Consider the following 14,915-nt stretch of genomic DNA (forward strand, 5'->3'; position numbering starts at 1 on the left):
CTATTGATCAAATTCATTCCCTCCTACTCTCTTCCTCAATTCTCCCCACCCGACACCACCTTTAGGATTCTTCGGCAACTCCACAACTTCAACATAACTAGAAGGGAATATACCCGTTTTCCTACTAATCGGTGAATAACCTTTCCACCAGGATCCATCGACTTTATCTAAAATGATGATCACTTGTCCATTTTTGAAATTCAAATCTCCTTCGGTTGAAGTGATGAAATCGTATAAACCTATCGCTCGAGCATATCCATCGAAATTACCATTATTTTCTAATCCAGCTTTCAATCGTAAATCAGGTTTAGTTTGAGATATATTGTTATCAATCCCGTTTGTGTCGTTGCGTGGAGATTCCTTCGGATTGGAATATTTCAAATAACTTTCAAAAGGTCTTGAACCATCTTCATTCGAATTCGACCTTAATCTACCAACAGGTAGATCTTCGAAGGGTGAAAATTCTTTATTCCCATGACCATTACCCAAATTAGGTGATACCTTATTACTGTTACTACCACTACCACCACCATACATTGAGAAAGGTCTAGATTTCTTCGTCGGCGATGTATTACGTTTGTTATTCCCAGAAGCGATCGATACGAAATTGCTTGGTTTTTGTCCATGTCCATTCGATGAAGATGAAGTCGAAGAGAGATAATTTGACCAATCGATACTAGCGAATTTCGATTCTGTTTCTCTTGGTGTATAATCAATTTCCTCGTTCTTCTGAGTTGAGGGATATTCCAATATATCATCAAATGCTTGACTATCTTCTTTTCTCGCTTGTGATCCAGTCCTACTTCTCGTCCCATTCGTACTACCGTATGTATCTGAAGTTTTCAAGGAAGCGAATTGTGCAGATAAATTATGTCCGTTTGATTCCCACGTGCCCAATAGATCCTTCTCACCTGCACTGGGTTTCCTACCTGCCGTCAACCGATTCGAAGATCCAGTTGAGAACGGATCACTCGCGTTAGCATTGGCAGGTGTATCCCAATCACCCAACAAATCTTTTTCTTTTGACGCCTGTTGCTGGGATCTAGATGGACTCATATAAGAGAAGGGTTGAGGTACTTCACCATTCTTCAGTAAAGAACCTGATCTTGATCTACCTCCTTGTGGTGTGCCATTTCCCATTCCAGCCGAATAGGTTTCTGAAGAGTGTTCTAATGGGCTTCTAGCTCCTCTGGGACTATTGGACCCGGTTATAAATGGGTTGAAAGAAGACCCTTTCCTCGAACTACTAGGTCTTGAAGGAGATCCACTTCCATTGCCTGATCTATCATTTTGATTCTGTCCACCGAATAAACTATTTCCTCTAGATCGTCTACCATTCTGAGTCGTTGGAGGGGTATTCCCACCTCCGCCTAATCCTTCTCCAAATACATACCCACCACCTTTCTTTTCCGGTGTACCCATTCCCATGCCTGTACCGTATTCTGAAGGTTTGTCTTTATCTTGAATCCAAGTCTGACCGCCGGGTAGACCAGTAGATTTCTCCAATTGATCGATTAACACATGAGTCCATTCTGGTGGATCAAATGTACCTGATAAGATCTGCTTCGCATTAGGATTACCACCATAAGCTAACCTGTTGGCATCCTGACGCTCGACAATCACTGATCCTTCTACTGAGACACCGCCGAATAGACCTTTGGTCTTGGAATAGGAATACATGGCGGCGAGATGACCTTTCGTATTGACTGATCCTGATCCTTCGGCATTTCGACCCAGTGGACCGACAGCGACCTGTAGACACGGTTAGTCAACTGAACATCGCCCTTGCTGCATGTGGCTGGGTTGAAAGACTGGTGACTCACCGACAGGTTACCTCCCAAAGTCAAATTCCCAGCTGACATGAATGATGCAACCGCTGCTCTGGACTATAACGATATCAGATAGCAAATCAGTATGCGGATCATCGATCCTTTTCAAGTCGAGATGTCCGGAAGCTTACATTCAGAACGATGAGGAAGTCTGTTACTCTGTCAGATGAAGAATGATCTCATTAGCCAGACTGATCATCCACCAGAATACATGAGGAACGCAGGACAGAACAACCACTCACTCTGCACCCATCTGCCCACCGAATCCAAATCCTCCCAAACCAATAGCAGAAGGCGGTGACCAGGCTGCAGGGAATGTCTCTTCATGTCAATACTGTTCACTATCCTAATTGATAGCGCAAGAGAGAAAAATGACTAGCACTCACATCCATCATCCAATCTAGCGATGACCACCCCACTTCCTGCCCTGGCGGTAAGTACGAAACCAGCTTTGAATACTGTGAAAATTGCGAATCCCGCTGCTCTCTCTAATACTTGACGGGGTATCACCTGGAGAGTGAAGTTGATTCCGACTCAGCTCAGACTTTCACGGAGTTAATGAGGATGATGGTAAGGTGATATGACATGGATTGACATGGAAGATCATACAAGCTAGAGAGCTAGAGAGGATGAGAAAAGAAAGCGAGGAGATACTCACCTTGTCTAATCCATTGTTGTTCACATCCACAAAACTCTTCACTACACCACCAAAACATATCAGTGATCCATCTAAGGCAGTAAAAGATGAAAGATAGTACAACTAAACTCACATATCTTGGCTGCTTTCCTAGTCTCTTCTTCCAATCGCACTACGGTCCATACAAATGAATGAGCATCACATCAGCATTGAGAGTGTTCTGACTCGGTTATACTGGATGTGGATGTGGAGTAGGAAGACAGTAGGACACGATTTTAGGATTGATCTTGACCTTACCTGGTAAAGGACTGTTCAACCCCATCTTCTATTGTATACCGTATCCCAAAATACAGTGATAACCTCGGCTTTGTTGAGAGTTTCAAGATTTTGATTCTGATTGTGATTGACTTGCTTCGCTCCTATACTTTATGTCTACGTCTGGTATCGAATTGTATGTATGAATGAAAGAGAAAGAAAGGCACTGGTGAACCAACTATACGGGTGGGGTAGAGTTGATGTTGAACCTGATTTCGTAATGTCGAATGAATGGTGATGAGCTATTGATGTTCAATCTTGGAATGATACGCTTTGACCCCCCTTGATGGGATGCCCAGCTGCGAAGCGGCGAGTGGTTCGACTATGTAGTCGGAGAAGGATGATCCCTTGATTCTTCGATGGTTCCCTTATGCAGCTTTAGCCTTTTAAGTATAGAGGTATCCCAATGTACAGTGAATGAATGATGTATGACCATCGGCCCTACAAATCTGTTTTTTGTCAGATGTCAACGTAGATCATTACGAGTACTAAACTGCTCTAGTCTCATTGTTCACGTCACTCCGCTTTCAAGTCCCATTACCCATTACCCATTCCCAATCCTCGGTCCACTTTTGAGTTTCCTACCCGGAGCCCGATCCATTCAATCGCATACGACAAAGGTCACCGATTACCAATCTACCTTTATTATGCTTTCACTCCTCGACACCTTCTCGAGCTGTGACTTGAATTATGGCAGGAGGAAGCTTGACTTTTTGGACAAATGAAAAGTATAATTGATTGTTCACAATTTATATCCATATCCATAATATTCGATCTATTCCAAAGTCAAACGAAAAATCTTTTTTGGATTCACTAATCTTACTTGTAATACTATTTACAGATACAATGAATTACTCTACTACTTCTATCCACCACCGACATTCAACTACTTTGAGAGTCCTTTAAATGTTCTATATGATTAACGAAAACAAAAAAAAAAAGCGAGAATAAGGGCAGGGCCTGATAAAACTCCAAATTGAACGAAACAAAAGAGCAAAAAGGCAAAAATCTATAGCTACAAATTTACTGGATTAGAAGATATAAATGATCTTTCTGTTCTAATCAACAAGACAACGAGGGTATAAATAGAATCAAACAAGATGATCACAGTAAACAAGAGACAGACTATGTTTCAATCATCATCATCACCTTTGGAAAGCAAACTGACTTCCACCTGCATAACTCCCCTCCCCACCATTACTTCCCGTAATGGTCGTACCGCCACCGGCATTCCCAGCCATGGGCGAAGTCAATGTGGTGAATGGGAAACCTCCAGATGGTCTTTGACTTTGTGGGAAAGGGTTCTGAGCAGTGGGCGTGGGATGATCATCTTGTAGACTCCTGAATCCTTCCAGGTGGGGCATGGGCATTCCAGGGAGATGTTGAGGCGCAGAGATTCTTCGAGAGTTGATAGGGTTGATCGTACCCATTCCCATTCCCATACTTCCATATCCAGGTTGAGGGACACCAGGCACAGGAGGAGGTGCAAAGTAATTCCTGCCACTTCCATCAATTGAGGAGATCGAAGATGAAGAAGTGGAAGGTCGGGAAGAATCGATGGGTCCAGAGTTGCCAGTCCAAGGTGCATATCCAACAGGGTAAGAAGCTGAAGATCGATGACCACCGTATTCTGATCCAGTAGACATCATCGACGCGGCTGAATCCCTTCGATCCCAATCACTCTCCGTACCAGATGCCGAACTGACAGATACTCGTTGTTGCCATGCTGCAGCGTTGGCAGCGTACATCGCGTTTGCATTGCTCGCTGCTACTTCTCTCTTCTTCTTTCGCCAAGCTTTTCGCATCTCTTTGAATTCTGCATGTCGAAAATGATACCGTCAGTCATTTGTCCAGCCCCACGGTTTTCAATTCCGAATCACTTACCAGAAGGTAATCTCTTTTCACCATGTTTCTGCATCGCAACATGTGCGTTCAAATGATTGAGAGTTCCATAAGATTTCTCACAGCCATTCCAACCACAGGCGTACAGCCTTTCAATCTCATCGTACCTCCTTCTGGGTCTCTTTTTGGGAGCCGGACCACCAAGTTGAACAAACGTCAATTCGGAAGACATTTCACCAGGTTTACCAGACGATGGAGGCATGTAGGATGATCTGATAGCTTGTGCTTGACCAGGTCTGGCTAGACCCGAGTCAATTGAATAGGCTCTATCACCTGGGAAAGCTGACGAGGGAGGTCCGACCATTGGAGGGGGCAAGGCATTGAGTGAATTAGATCGATCATCTCTGAATGGCATATATCCAGTCTTGGGATCTTGATCGAACGATCTAGCTGACGATGGTGTAGGTGGGTGGTAGTATCCTCCTGCAGCGGTCGATATACCAGGTATTTGACGAGCTATAGACTGAGCACTGGGTAGAGGGACGTTGCCCGTCAAATGAGGATAACTCGGTAGACCATCTGAAGTCTGCGGTCTACCATGGAATGCTGGACGACTGTATTGTGCTTGAGATCCTTGCATTTGCTGTTGTTGTAGGAATCCAGCTTGAGGTACATGTGCAGGAGCCGAAGTGAGACCAAGGGAAGCGGGTGTTGGATTACTGGTCGGTGGAGCGAGTGGGGAATGTTGACCCCAGCTTTGCTGAACATTGAATTGAGGTTCGGAAGCTCTTCGATTGGCAGGGATATAATGAGGATCTACAGTACCATCAGACGTAGGTGTTTGCGAGGGTACTTGCTTAGATTCGGCATCTTGGGATTCTTTGTTGGAAGTTTCGAACGGGTTGGTAAACAACCCTTCACCACCTTCTTCGATCGTAGTGTTCAATCTCATCTTTCCGTCTGAGGACGTGGGTCTTTGTTGATTTATCCTTTGAAATCTCTGTCCACCTTCTTCACTTGAACCTCCAGGCATGAATCCAGCGAAAGGACTTCTACTTTGTAATGCTCCACCTGCAGTAGCTGGTCGACGAGTTTCGGATGTTGAGGGTCTGACGAAATCCCTTGAAATGGCAGGTAAGGCGTCTACAGATGAGAATGAACCACCTGCGCCTGATCCAGAAGCTGAGGAAAAGGATGAAGCGGTAGAAGCGTTGTATGAGAAAGATCCGGGGAAAGGATAAGAGTTGGCGTTGTTGACTTGTCCACTGGAAGGAGTGAAAGGACTATTGTTATCGCTCCCGTTCGAAGTGAACGAATCGATTTTCACAGGTTCGGGCTTGAATGGTGCTGATGAGATGGTATTGCTCTCGAAGGTGTTGCTGGTGGGTAAAGTGGGTGGTTCGAAAGCGAAATCAGTTGGAGATGAGTTATTTGATCCTCCCGTGGTCATCGTTGTCGCTAATGATGAGAGTGATGTGGTCCAGCTGAAGTTGGCAATGAGTATGTCGTCAGGCGAGGTCCATATTGTTGGGCAAGATGTGGATGAAGAGGATGTTTCAGAAGAGTTGATCATTGCCATTCCAGGTGTGAGTAAGGTAGAAGGGGGAGTGGATGACATTTTGTGATGAGACGAGCGATCGCGTTTATTGATTGATGGTTGTAGTCGGACAGGAAAGAGGTCGTGTGTGGTATCGAATGGCAGAGGAGATAAAGGTATCAAGAAGCAGTGTTTGGGTAAAGGTGAGAAGGTGGGGGAGTGGTAATGCCAAGAAGGATGGGATCGAAAGGATGCGGTGGTGATAGTATATTGGTTACGTGTGTCGTATGGTTATTTGTCGTTGGAAAGTGTCGAGATAGAAAGGATGATGGTGGTGATAAGACAACAGATGATTAGCATTTCAAGATGCAAGAGTGCATGGATTGATACACCAGATCACCGAAAAAGGGACAGATCCAATCTACAAAAGACGAAGCCATGTGCTTTTTGATATTATGTTATGTTATGGTAATGTTATGAAACCTAGACGACGGGCTGTGTAATGTGTGATCTCCGCGGTGTATGGATGGTGGTGTTATGCAATATGGATCATATGTCCCCAACAATAAGATTAGAAGAAGATAAACGATGGTATTTGATGAGGGAGGAATCGTTATTGTGTAAAATAAAGTGATGTGAGGTAAAAAGGTAAACAGATAACAAAGACAGATAGATGATCTCAATAAACGCCGAAGAGATGAATGGATATTTGGTCATTCTCAGACTCACCTTGTATGATGTTAATGATTTGCAAACACGATTCTCCGTCTTGCATGTACGATCTATGCGGTGCAGTGTATCCTGTACGAGGGGTGAGAGAGAGCAACAGGAGAGAGAAGAGGGGTGAGAGAATTGATTTGAAAGGTACGAGAAAACGCCAGGCGAGTTAAGGTCCCGAGGTGGTCCGTCTGCGTCTGCCTGGTGAGGATCAATGGAGTATAGTCGTCCGAGGGTCGTACACCTCCTGTCTCTTCAAGGCTCTGCTTGATAGGTTTCGTATCGATGAAATTAATGATACGATCTGCAAGTCGCGTGGTGAGGATCTTCCAAGATATGTTCTGTAAATACGTGTATCAGAACCCTCGGCCGATATTGCTTTATCTATCTTGTTTCTATATCAGTTTCTGACGATGATATCTTGATCAACAAATGCTGTGCGTGATTATCGAATAAAGTAGGTGTGATCTGTAAATCTGATATATGATTGATAAGATGAGATGAAGTGGAAAGATAATGTCGATGATGATCAAACAAGTGTTAATGATGATTCTAAAGAGGTTACTACGATTGTGGGATTGGGAAGAAGAAGGTCGGATAGCCTAAGAACGGGTGATCCGGTGTTCCCAAACTATACGAGTACGAGTTGTGTGTCGTGGTGCTAGATGTATTCTTGAAGAGGTAACTACTTAAGATTCGCTCTTCTCTTTCAACCGTCAACGCAGAAAAGGGTGAGATGGATCAAAAGTAAAAAATAGTACAGTAGATTTTATCGTGCCGTACTAAAATAGTACGATTTTATGCGGGGTACGAAAAGAGACAAGAGAGGTGAGGAGACTCTGGTTTCTTATAAGATGAAGAGGGTATGGTATCACAGAGAGGGACGACAGACGGCATCGAATGGAAAATAGGGTTGATCCTGATTCTCAATTCTTCTTGGATATCTCATCCCATTACATCCCTCTTCCTTCTCTCTCTTACTGCCCCATTCATTCAGTATACGACGTGAGCTCATGGTCGTGGCCATGATTCGTGGTGAACCGTACATGCGGTATTTCCTCAACGTGCAGATGATCCTGTATCTGTTTCTATCCTTTGGTGTTTTAGTCTCATTTTTAGCGTGTTTTTTGATTTTTTGCATCATTGATCCCCCTCCTCCAAGGAGCAATGAGAATCACAGGATCCACGGATACCACCCATTCCCCCACCTGTGAGGACACTCGTTCAGAACGGTCATATCGGAGGTAATCCACAAGTGACGTGGGTGTTTCGCAGCCACATTTTATTTTATTTATCACCCAACGCATCAGAGGGGAATCATACGGTCAATTCAGGGTAAAGTGAGCAAGGAGGAAAGGGTGAGGTAATTCATTTGATCTTAGATTAAAAATGAGGAAATTGAAATTGCAACAGTTACTCGATCGTCCTGCAGTTACTCGTACATATACATAATAGTTTGCAGTATACGGCCAGTTCCACCGTAGGGCTGACCGGATGTACCTTCACTCGGTAATGAAAGGCTGTTTGTAGGTATATATACTCACATATGGGAGTATGCAGGTCCAGTCTGTTCATTTCGGTGTGCATACCTCCGGATATATGACCATTTATCTATCCCGTCACCTTATCTCTCACTGACAAATGAAAGTCTCGACTCGTACAAGTACTTGTGTTCCTACGATGTGATGTGATGTCGGAAGGAAAAGAACCATCAAATGGTTGCCAGCAGAGGCTGAGAGGTGAGGGCGCATCAAACTTTACTCAACAGCAGACGATCACTGGTCTGGTTAGAAAGGACATGTTATGTTGCCAAATCAACATGACAACCCCCCACTTTTACACGTCTTCAAGGGTTAGGGTTGAAAATGATCAAAACGCGCTAAAGGATATCTGATCGAAAACGCTCGGAAGCTTTAGTCCCAAACGTGGTCGTTTATAGCTCAAGATCAAGATCACACAATTGATGCTGCGGCGGTATGGGATCTGATTTGTTCCTGTTGTTTCGGACTTGCATGACACCTCGTGCTGGTAATTTACTATAACAGGCGTATGAAGCTCAACCTCGGCAAAATCAGATCAACATTTGCTTCGTCATAACACTCGGAGAAACGCATGTCATTCATTTTGAAATGCTTTTACAGCCACCATATGTCTTGTCTATTCACTACTACTTCCAATACTCCTTTTATATCTACGTCTACAATCAACAACATCCTTCTGACGACGACAACGACATCCGTATTTTCTATCACTACAACTTACACTACCATCTACATTCTGCTCATCTCGACTCATAAGATACAATCTACTGACATACCTGATATTTTTTATTCCTCCCATGTCATTCACCTTATTCGCTTGTTGTATATTGTACAAAGCTTTGACCTTATAGACAATAACGGAAATACGGGTTATCTGCGATACACAACTCACATCATCAGCTCAGACAGCCTTCGTCAAATTATCAATTTCGTTTTGACTCACTCCATTCAGTCGCATCGGTCTATACAAACAAGTCCAATCATTAAGCATTAGCTGTGTACTGATCATAATTGTGCTGGATATTCACATCCTCAGATAAACGAGTAGCAGATACTTACCATACCGATCAATTCGGCTTTTTTAGCTCTTTCAACTTCACTCAACTCCTCTCCTCTCTCTTTAGCTTCCTTATCCCATCTTCTATTCCAGTATAACATGTAGATACCTAAGAAGACGTGGAAGATCGTCTTGACGGTATATCCTGCTAACATTGCCTGCAAAATGTATGATGCAAAGTCAGTCGATTTCAGATCTAGATAATTGAAGACTGATGATGCGAATCGACAAACTCACCTTGGTAGCTGTCGGATAACCCAATGCTTTCTCTTCACCTATCACGACGTGTGGCCCTGCGATATCTACAACAGCAACAAAACAGTGTATCAGTCAACTTACCAATTAGAGCTGTGAACTCTAAAATGACCATGTATCGAGAAAATGGACGGTATACTCACTTCCAATACAATACCCAACGAAATTAATAGCAGTCATAGTTTGTCTTTTCGTATATCCACCAACGTTCTGTCTCCCAATGTCAGTCAGCTTATCTTATCTCACTGCATTGCATTGCATTTATGATAAAATAACGCAGAGTTGATCATGTGATGTTTACTTACAGCAGTGATCATGACCATACCCAAGGAAAAACCGACACTTGCGAAACCCGTGAACCAAAATGCCACTAATCTACCCCAAGTTTGAGATTTGGGTGCATAGGTTAGACAACAGGCTGCTATGATACATGTTGCATTACCGATAAACTAATTGACAGGTAGAAATTCAGAATTCATTCCTGTCAGCTTACTCCGAAAACAGTCACAAAGGTAGACCCGGCGGGGTTTTACTAATATTGTGAACTAAACGGATTTGATTGTGTTTGATTTTGGTTGATCGAAGTGGAAGTTGATTTGCGAAGTAGATCGACTCGACTCACCATCATGATAGCTCTACTATTCTTGAATTTCCCTGCAAAATACCCCGAAGCAATTAACGAGATGATTTGAAGGACGGAACTTGGAATATCAAGGAGGGTGGTTTGTAACTGGTTGAAACCGAATCCCGAAATCTACATACGAGTCGTTAACGTTAGCATCTATCTCTTGAGATCTGAGAAGGAAAAGGGTGGAGGACGACTTACGATGATAGACGAAAAGTTGGTCACTACTCCGTTTGGAATCTGTGCAGCTACTGAAGCGAGGAAAAGACAGTATGTCCTGTAGTCACAGTACATAGAAATTGAAATGATCAGCATCAACCGTACTGAAAGCCGAAGAATACAGTACAGTATGTCAAATCGGTATATATGGTAAAATTTGAGGAGAAAGCAACGAAAAGTTGACTTACTTGGGATCTTTGAATGCTTCTCCTACTTGTTCCCATTTGAACTTTGTGTTTTTCGTACCGGTCTATCAATACACACATATATAGGATGATATCAGATCAATTACTTCTGTCGATGACATAAGCTGATAATTCAGAGTCACGTTACTCACCCTATTCTCAGCTACTCTCTTGATCGCCACCACCTTCTGATCTTTATTTAAGAACCTCGCTGAGGCAGGTGAGTCAGGGAGGAACAGGAGGATGATTATTCCCCATAACGAAGTGAATGAACCGAATACCTACCATACAAAAAGGGGCCAGTCCATCAATCGATTGATACTCTCCTCTCCTTGGGAGTGTGGCTGTACTTACAACGAAGATCAATGCCCATGTGGGTATACCGGATCCAGTAGCGTGACCTATCCCACTACATCGAGACCCCATACCCATCAAGTCAGTGACGATGTCCATTAGTATAAAGAAGGGTTTGAGAACTCACTAAGAAACCAATCCACCGATTATACCTGCCCATCCATTAAAGCTGTACCACGTCAAGTGTCTGACAGGTATTTCATCCAGTTTCCACCATAGGGGTGTCATCAGTCCCAGACCTGGTGTGACGGCCGCTTCGAGGCATCCCAGTAAGAGTCGGTTGATTAGTACACCTGCAAAATTGTGGCATGCGGCGGTGCACTATGATCAAATATGCAAAAGATCATCCAGTCAGTCAGTCCGAGCATAACAGCAAGACAAGTATATGGTGTTTTATGTCAATCCTGTCAACCGGAGAGAGAACCAACTCACAGCACAGATGATCCCCCAGACGAAACAGATCGACCCCATGACTTTGCCGGTCTATGATGATTGCGGTACATTAGTTCAACATTTGTGGAACTTTAGATATCAAGAGAACACCCACATTGTATTTCTGCAGTAGGATATTGCCCGGCCATGCTGAAACGAGATAACCAAGGTAAAAAGCAGATGCGAACCAACTCTACAAATGATTGGTGTGGTCAGCGTGATCATCCTGATCATCTCGATGGCATATAAGGAAAGGAGAGGGAGGGTTAATACAAGGATTTGGACATTGGTATGTCACTCACGAATTGTGAAGAAGTAACGTTCACTCCAGCTTTCATACCGAATAAATTTCCATAATTTATAGCTGTCTTATCGAGGAATGCCAATCCTTGAGTAAGGCAGAATATCGGTAGGATACGAAGATCGATCTTTCGTAGGCTATACCAAAAGACCAAAACAGATAATAATATGAGCCGAAGTCCTCCGTATCACATGTTGAAAGTGTAGTATATTATGGTAACGACCAACGAACGACGATGATTATGAATACTCGGGTGAACATGCCAATGAGAATATACGTTTTAAGAGAAAGATAAACACTCACACGCTCTTTGATTCCTCGATCGTATATTCATATCCTTCATTTTGGGTATACAAATCCAATCCCACTTCATGATGACTTGCCAGTACGATATCCCCCTTCAGATCTCGATCATCTTCAGGTGCCACATCGACCACCACACCAATTTGATCTTTCTCACTTTCAATTCCAACTTGTCGTTGTTCTTTTGACATGGTGTCTTGTCGTTATTGGTCAAATAAGGATGTAGCACTTAAGCTTATCAACAGAACCAGCGTCTGTTCTCCATCAGTTGGGTATCTCTTATATATACCCTCAAAGATGGGGAGTGTAAAGTGGGGATGGATTTCGCTTATCAGCGAGATTGCGGTGAATTCCACCTCGTCTTATCTACTCATACTCGTACTTCTCTTGGCATAGCAATATTCCTATTTCCCACTGAAGGCTAATTTGATCATATCGCCCCGGATTCGCGGCTCTCCACTGTATGTATTGCTGGAATTGTCATCAACCCATAAAAGCCAAGACGATCGAAAGTGGCCCATATGGTCTTTAGCCCCTTCAGAATTTAAGTTTAGATTAGTGTTCGGGTTTGACCGATCAGACTACGAGTGAGTTGTTCTCTCGGCTAACTGAATGCTTGGTTGTAAAATAGGGAAGGGTATTGAGCTGCATTCGTACGGGCATGGCAGATGGTGCTCTTATCTCTGAGCAGACTGGCAGACATGTCATTGAAAATCGGCGCCGGATGACGACTTTGGATTTGCCCGATACAGCACGTAATCTTACAGTATGCCAAGCTGGACATTTCATCACCTCGTTCACCCTTCAGCCCACCACTAAATCACCATAGAACCCACAATCTCACTGGAATGGATCATGGCCCATTGCTAAGGCATGAGTAACCGTGACATGACATAAAATGCATTGATTAGGTTCGGAAGAAGATACGACATGAACTGCGAATTCCACTTCATATCTCCCGTTTCAGATACCTATTTTCGTTATATTATTGTGTGCAACATGACATACTGTAATTGAGTCTGAATTGATTGTATGTAATCTATGTACAGTGTATGATCTTCGGTCTAACTCATCTTCTTCAATCTGTATACAAATGACTTGGCAACCTCGTTTCCTCCTTGTTGTTTGAATACATTTTGATCTACCTCCACTTTCTCCTCTTCATCGTCGCTTCTCAATGGGATTCATGTGGTGTTTCCTATACACAGATCTGTCGATTATGTTGTCCCGGTCGATATTTCTTGCTGTTATGTACAATGATTGTTGTGTATTGTACAATATCCAATATCGTTCTTTCACCTAGAGGACTGGCGCGACTACATCTTCCTTCTCTCCCCTTCCCATGATGTCCCATGATATCGGTTAAGCCCTTCTAGCCAATTCACTAGCCGACAAACCCAATTCGAAAGTCGTTCTGAACGATTTCGTAGGAACAATGACCTTCTGACTAGTCTTCTTCTTTCCTACACCTCCGAAGATACCAGCCTGAGCATGCGGAGCAGGATCGGAGAGCGATCGATTGAACAAAGCTCGTGACAGAGGTTGAGATTTAGGTAATCTAGGTTGAAACTGTTTTTCCATCGCTGATGAGGGCGAATTGGAAGTAGTATTGACTGATGTCAAAGGTGATAAACCCCTAATTCGATTGGGTCTAGATGAGGGAGCAGGAGGGAGAGGGGGGTTGGCGAATATTTTGGGATATCGAGATGCTAATGGTTTAACATCTTGATTGTCGGAGGGAAGTTTGACAGGTTTGGATTCGGGTGAGAATTCTTCGATGGACGTTTCGGATTCGGTGGGTGATTCTGAGCCTTGCTCATGCTCGGGATCGCTGGAGTAACCTGATTCAGTGGTGTTGGTAGGTGAAGAAGAGGTTAAGACGAGTCGTTGAGAGGATGGACCTGATTCAGGTGAAGAGAAGGATGAAGAGTGCATGATTATTGAGAGGTAGTCTGGAATATGCCATCAATCAGCTATTGATTATTGCGAAATATCATGTGTGGAGAACTCACGATGAGTGAATCGTTCGTCAAGAGTCTATGTTGTGTAAAGCGATGGGAGCCTGAAAGTCGGAGGGTCTTTGACTCTGATGTTGAGGCGAATGAGATCCGTTATTGTTTCCTTATTATCCTTGTTTGCTGAAGTGAGTGTTATCCAAGTGGATGTCCTTGTGGTGTTCTGTCAAGTTGGGTAGTTGTTATATAGACATGATCTGATTGGGTTGGTGAGTTGGAGTACTGGAACAAGGAAGTCGAAGATGACGTGTGTTGATTGATCGTCCAGTTCAAATGTGAAGGTGATTGCAACGTGTTCTTTCTTTATTATTTCACTTTTTTTGGGGATGCGAAGGATAGGATGGATTAAAAAGGAGGATGTTGGGGACCCATGATCGTTGATGAGCAGGTGTATCAGAAATCATAAAACCATAAAGGATGTCCTGTGAGTGAGCTGCAATGAGATGTCCGTGCCACTGACCGAGCGAGTGCAGGTAAATTGCCTTCCCTCTGCTTTGGGGTTTATTTCTTCGTGTGATGTTGATCCCCAACGAATTCATTCCAGCTAAACCTTTGCTGTGGGGCACCCCACCAACAATCCACGAGTGCCCTTCCGCTTTCGGTATCATGCCTCCGGGGGAAAAGGTACGTATGTACTCTATAGCCGAAGATGAAACGGTCTCAACCACGCTAGTAACACGTGTATCATCTTACCTCTAACGATGACGAAGGATATGGGGTAGCAACAAAGGAGCTGTCACTCTGTCATAGA

The 14,915-nt window shown here is 43.6% G+C and overlaps 4 protein-coding genes across 4 annotated transcripts; all 4 read right to left on the reverse strand.

The window, feature by feature from the left end:
- V865_004904 (uncharacterized protein) lies at positions 1 to 2,788 on the reverse strand (the record flags this gene model as incomplete). The annotated part of the gene is made up of 8 exons (XM_066228679.1): positions 1 to 1,752; positions 1,824 to 1,886; positions 1,961 to 1,988; positions 2,072 to 2,135; positions 2,216 to 2,339; positions 2,488 to 2,528; positions 2,600 to 2,638; positions 2,764 to 2,788. 8 exons carry the CDS (start codon positions 2,786 to 2,788, stop codon positions 1 to 3), a joined length of 2,136 nt encoding a protein of 711 aa, XP_066084776.1.
- Positions 2,789 to 3,926: 1,138 nt separating this feature from the next.
- Positions 3,927 to 6,241, reverse strand: V865_004905 (uncharacterized protein; the record flags this gene model as incomplete). Its single annotated transcript, XM_066228680.1, has 2 exons — positions 3,927 to 4,597; positions 4,666 to 6,241. 2 exons carry the CDS (start codon positions 6,239 to 6,241, stop codon positions 3,927 to 3,929), a joined length of 2,247 nt encoding a protein of 748 aa, XP_066084777.1.
- Positions 6,242 to 9,263: 3,022 nt separating this feature from the next.
- Positions 9,264 to 12,340, reverse strand: V865_004906 (uncharacterized protein; the record flags this gene model as incomplete). Its single annotated transcript, XM_066228681.1, has 16 exons — positions 9,264 to 9,292; positions 9,362 to 9,380; positions 9,478 to 9,633; positions 9,713 to 9,777; positions 9,874 to 9,940; positions 10,036 to 10,179; positions 10,353 to 10,484; positions 10,557 to 10,632; positions 10,763 to 10,824; positions 10,912 to 11,040; positions 11,114 to 11,168; positions 11,241 to 11,434; positions 11,546 to 11,596; positions 11,661 to 11,738; positions 11,848 to 11,983; positions 12,150 to 12,340. The coding sequence occupies 16 exons, from the start codon at positions 12,338 to 12,340 to the stop codon at positions 9,264 to 9,266; spliced, it is 1,584 nt and encodes a 527-aa protein (XP_066084778.1).
- Positions 12,341 to 13,511: 1,171 nt separating this feature from the next.
- On the reverse strand, positions 13,512 to 14,084 carry V865_004907 (uncharacterized protein; the record flags this gene model as incomplete). Its single annotated transcript, XM_066228682.1, has 1 exon — positions 13,512 to 14,084. The coding sequence occupies one exon, from the start codon at positions 14,082 to 14,084 to the stop codon at positions 13,512 to 13,514; it is 573 nt and encodes a 190-aa protein (XP_066084779.1).
- Positions 14,085 to 14,915: the final 831 nt, after the last annotated feature.

This window comes from Kwoniella europaea, chromosome 1 (assembly GCF_036810445.1).
Source record: "Kwoniella europaea PYCC6329 chromosome 1, complete sequence".
NCBI lineage: Eukaryota > Fungi > Basidiomycota > Tremellomycetes > Tremellales > Cryptococcaceae > Kwoniella > Kwoniella europaea.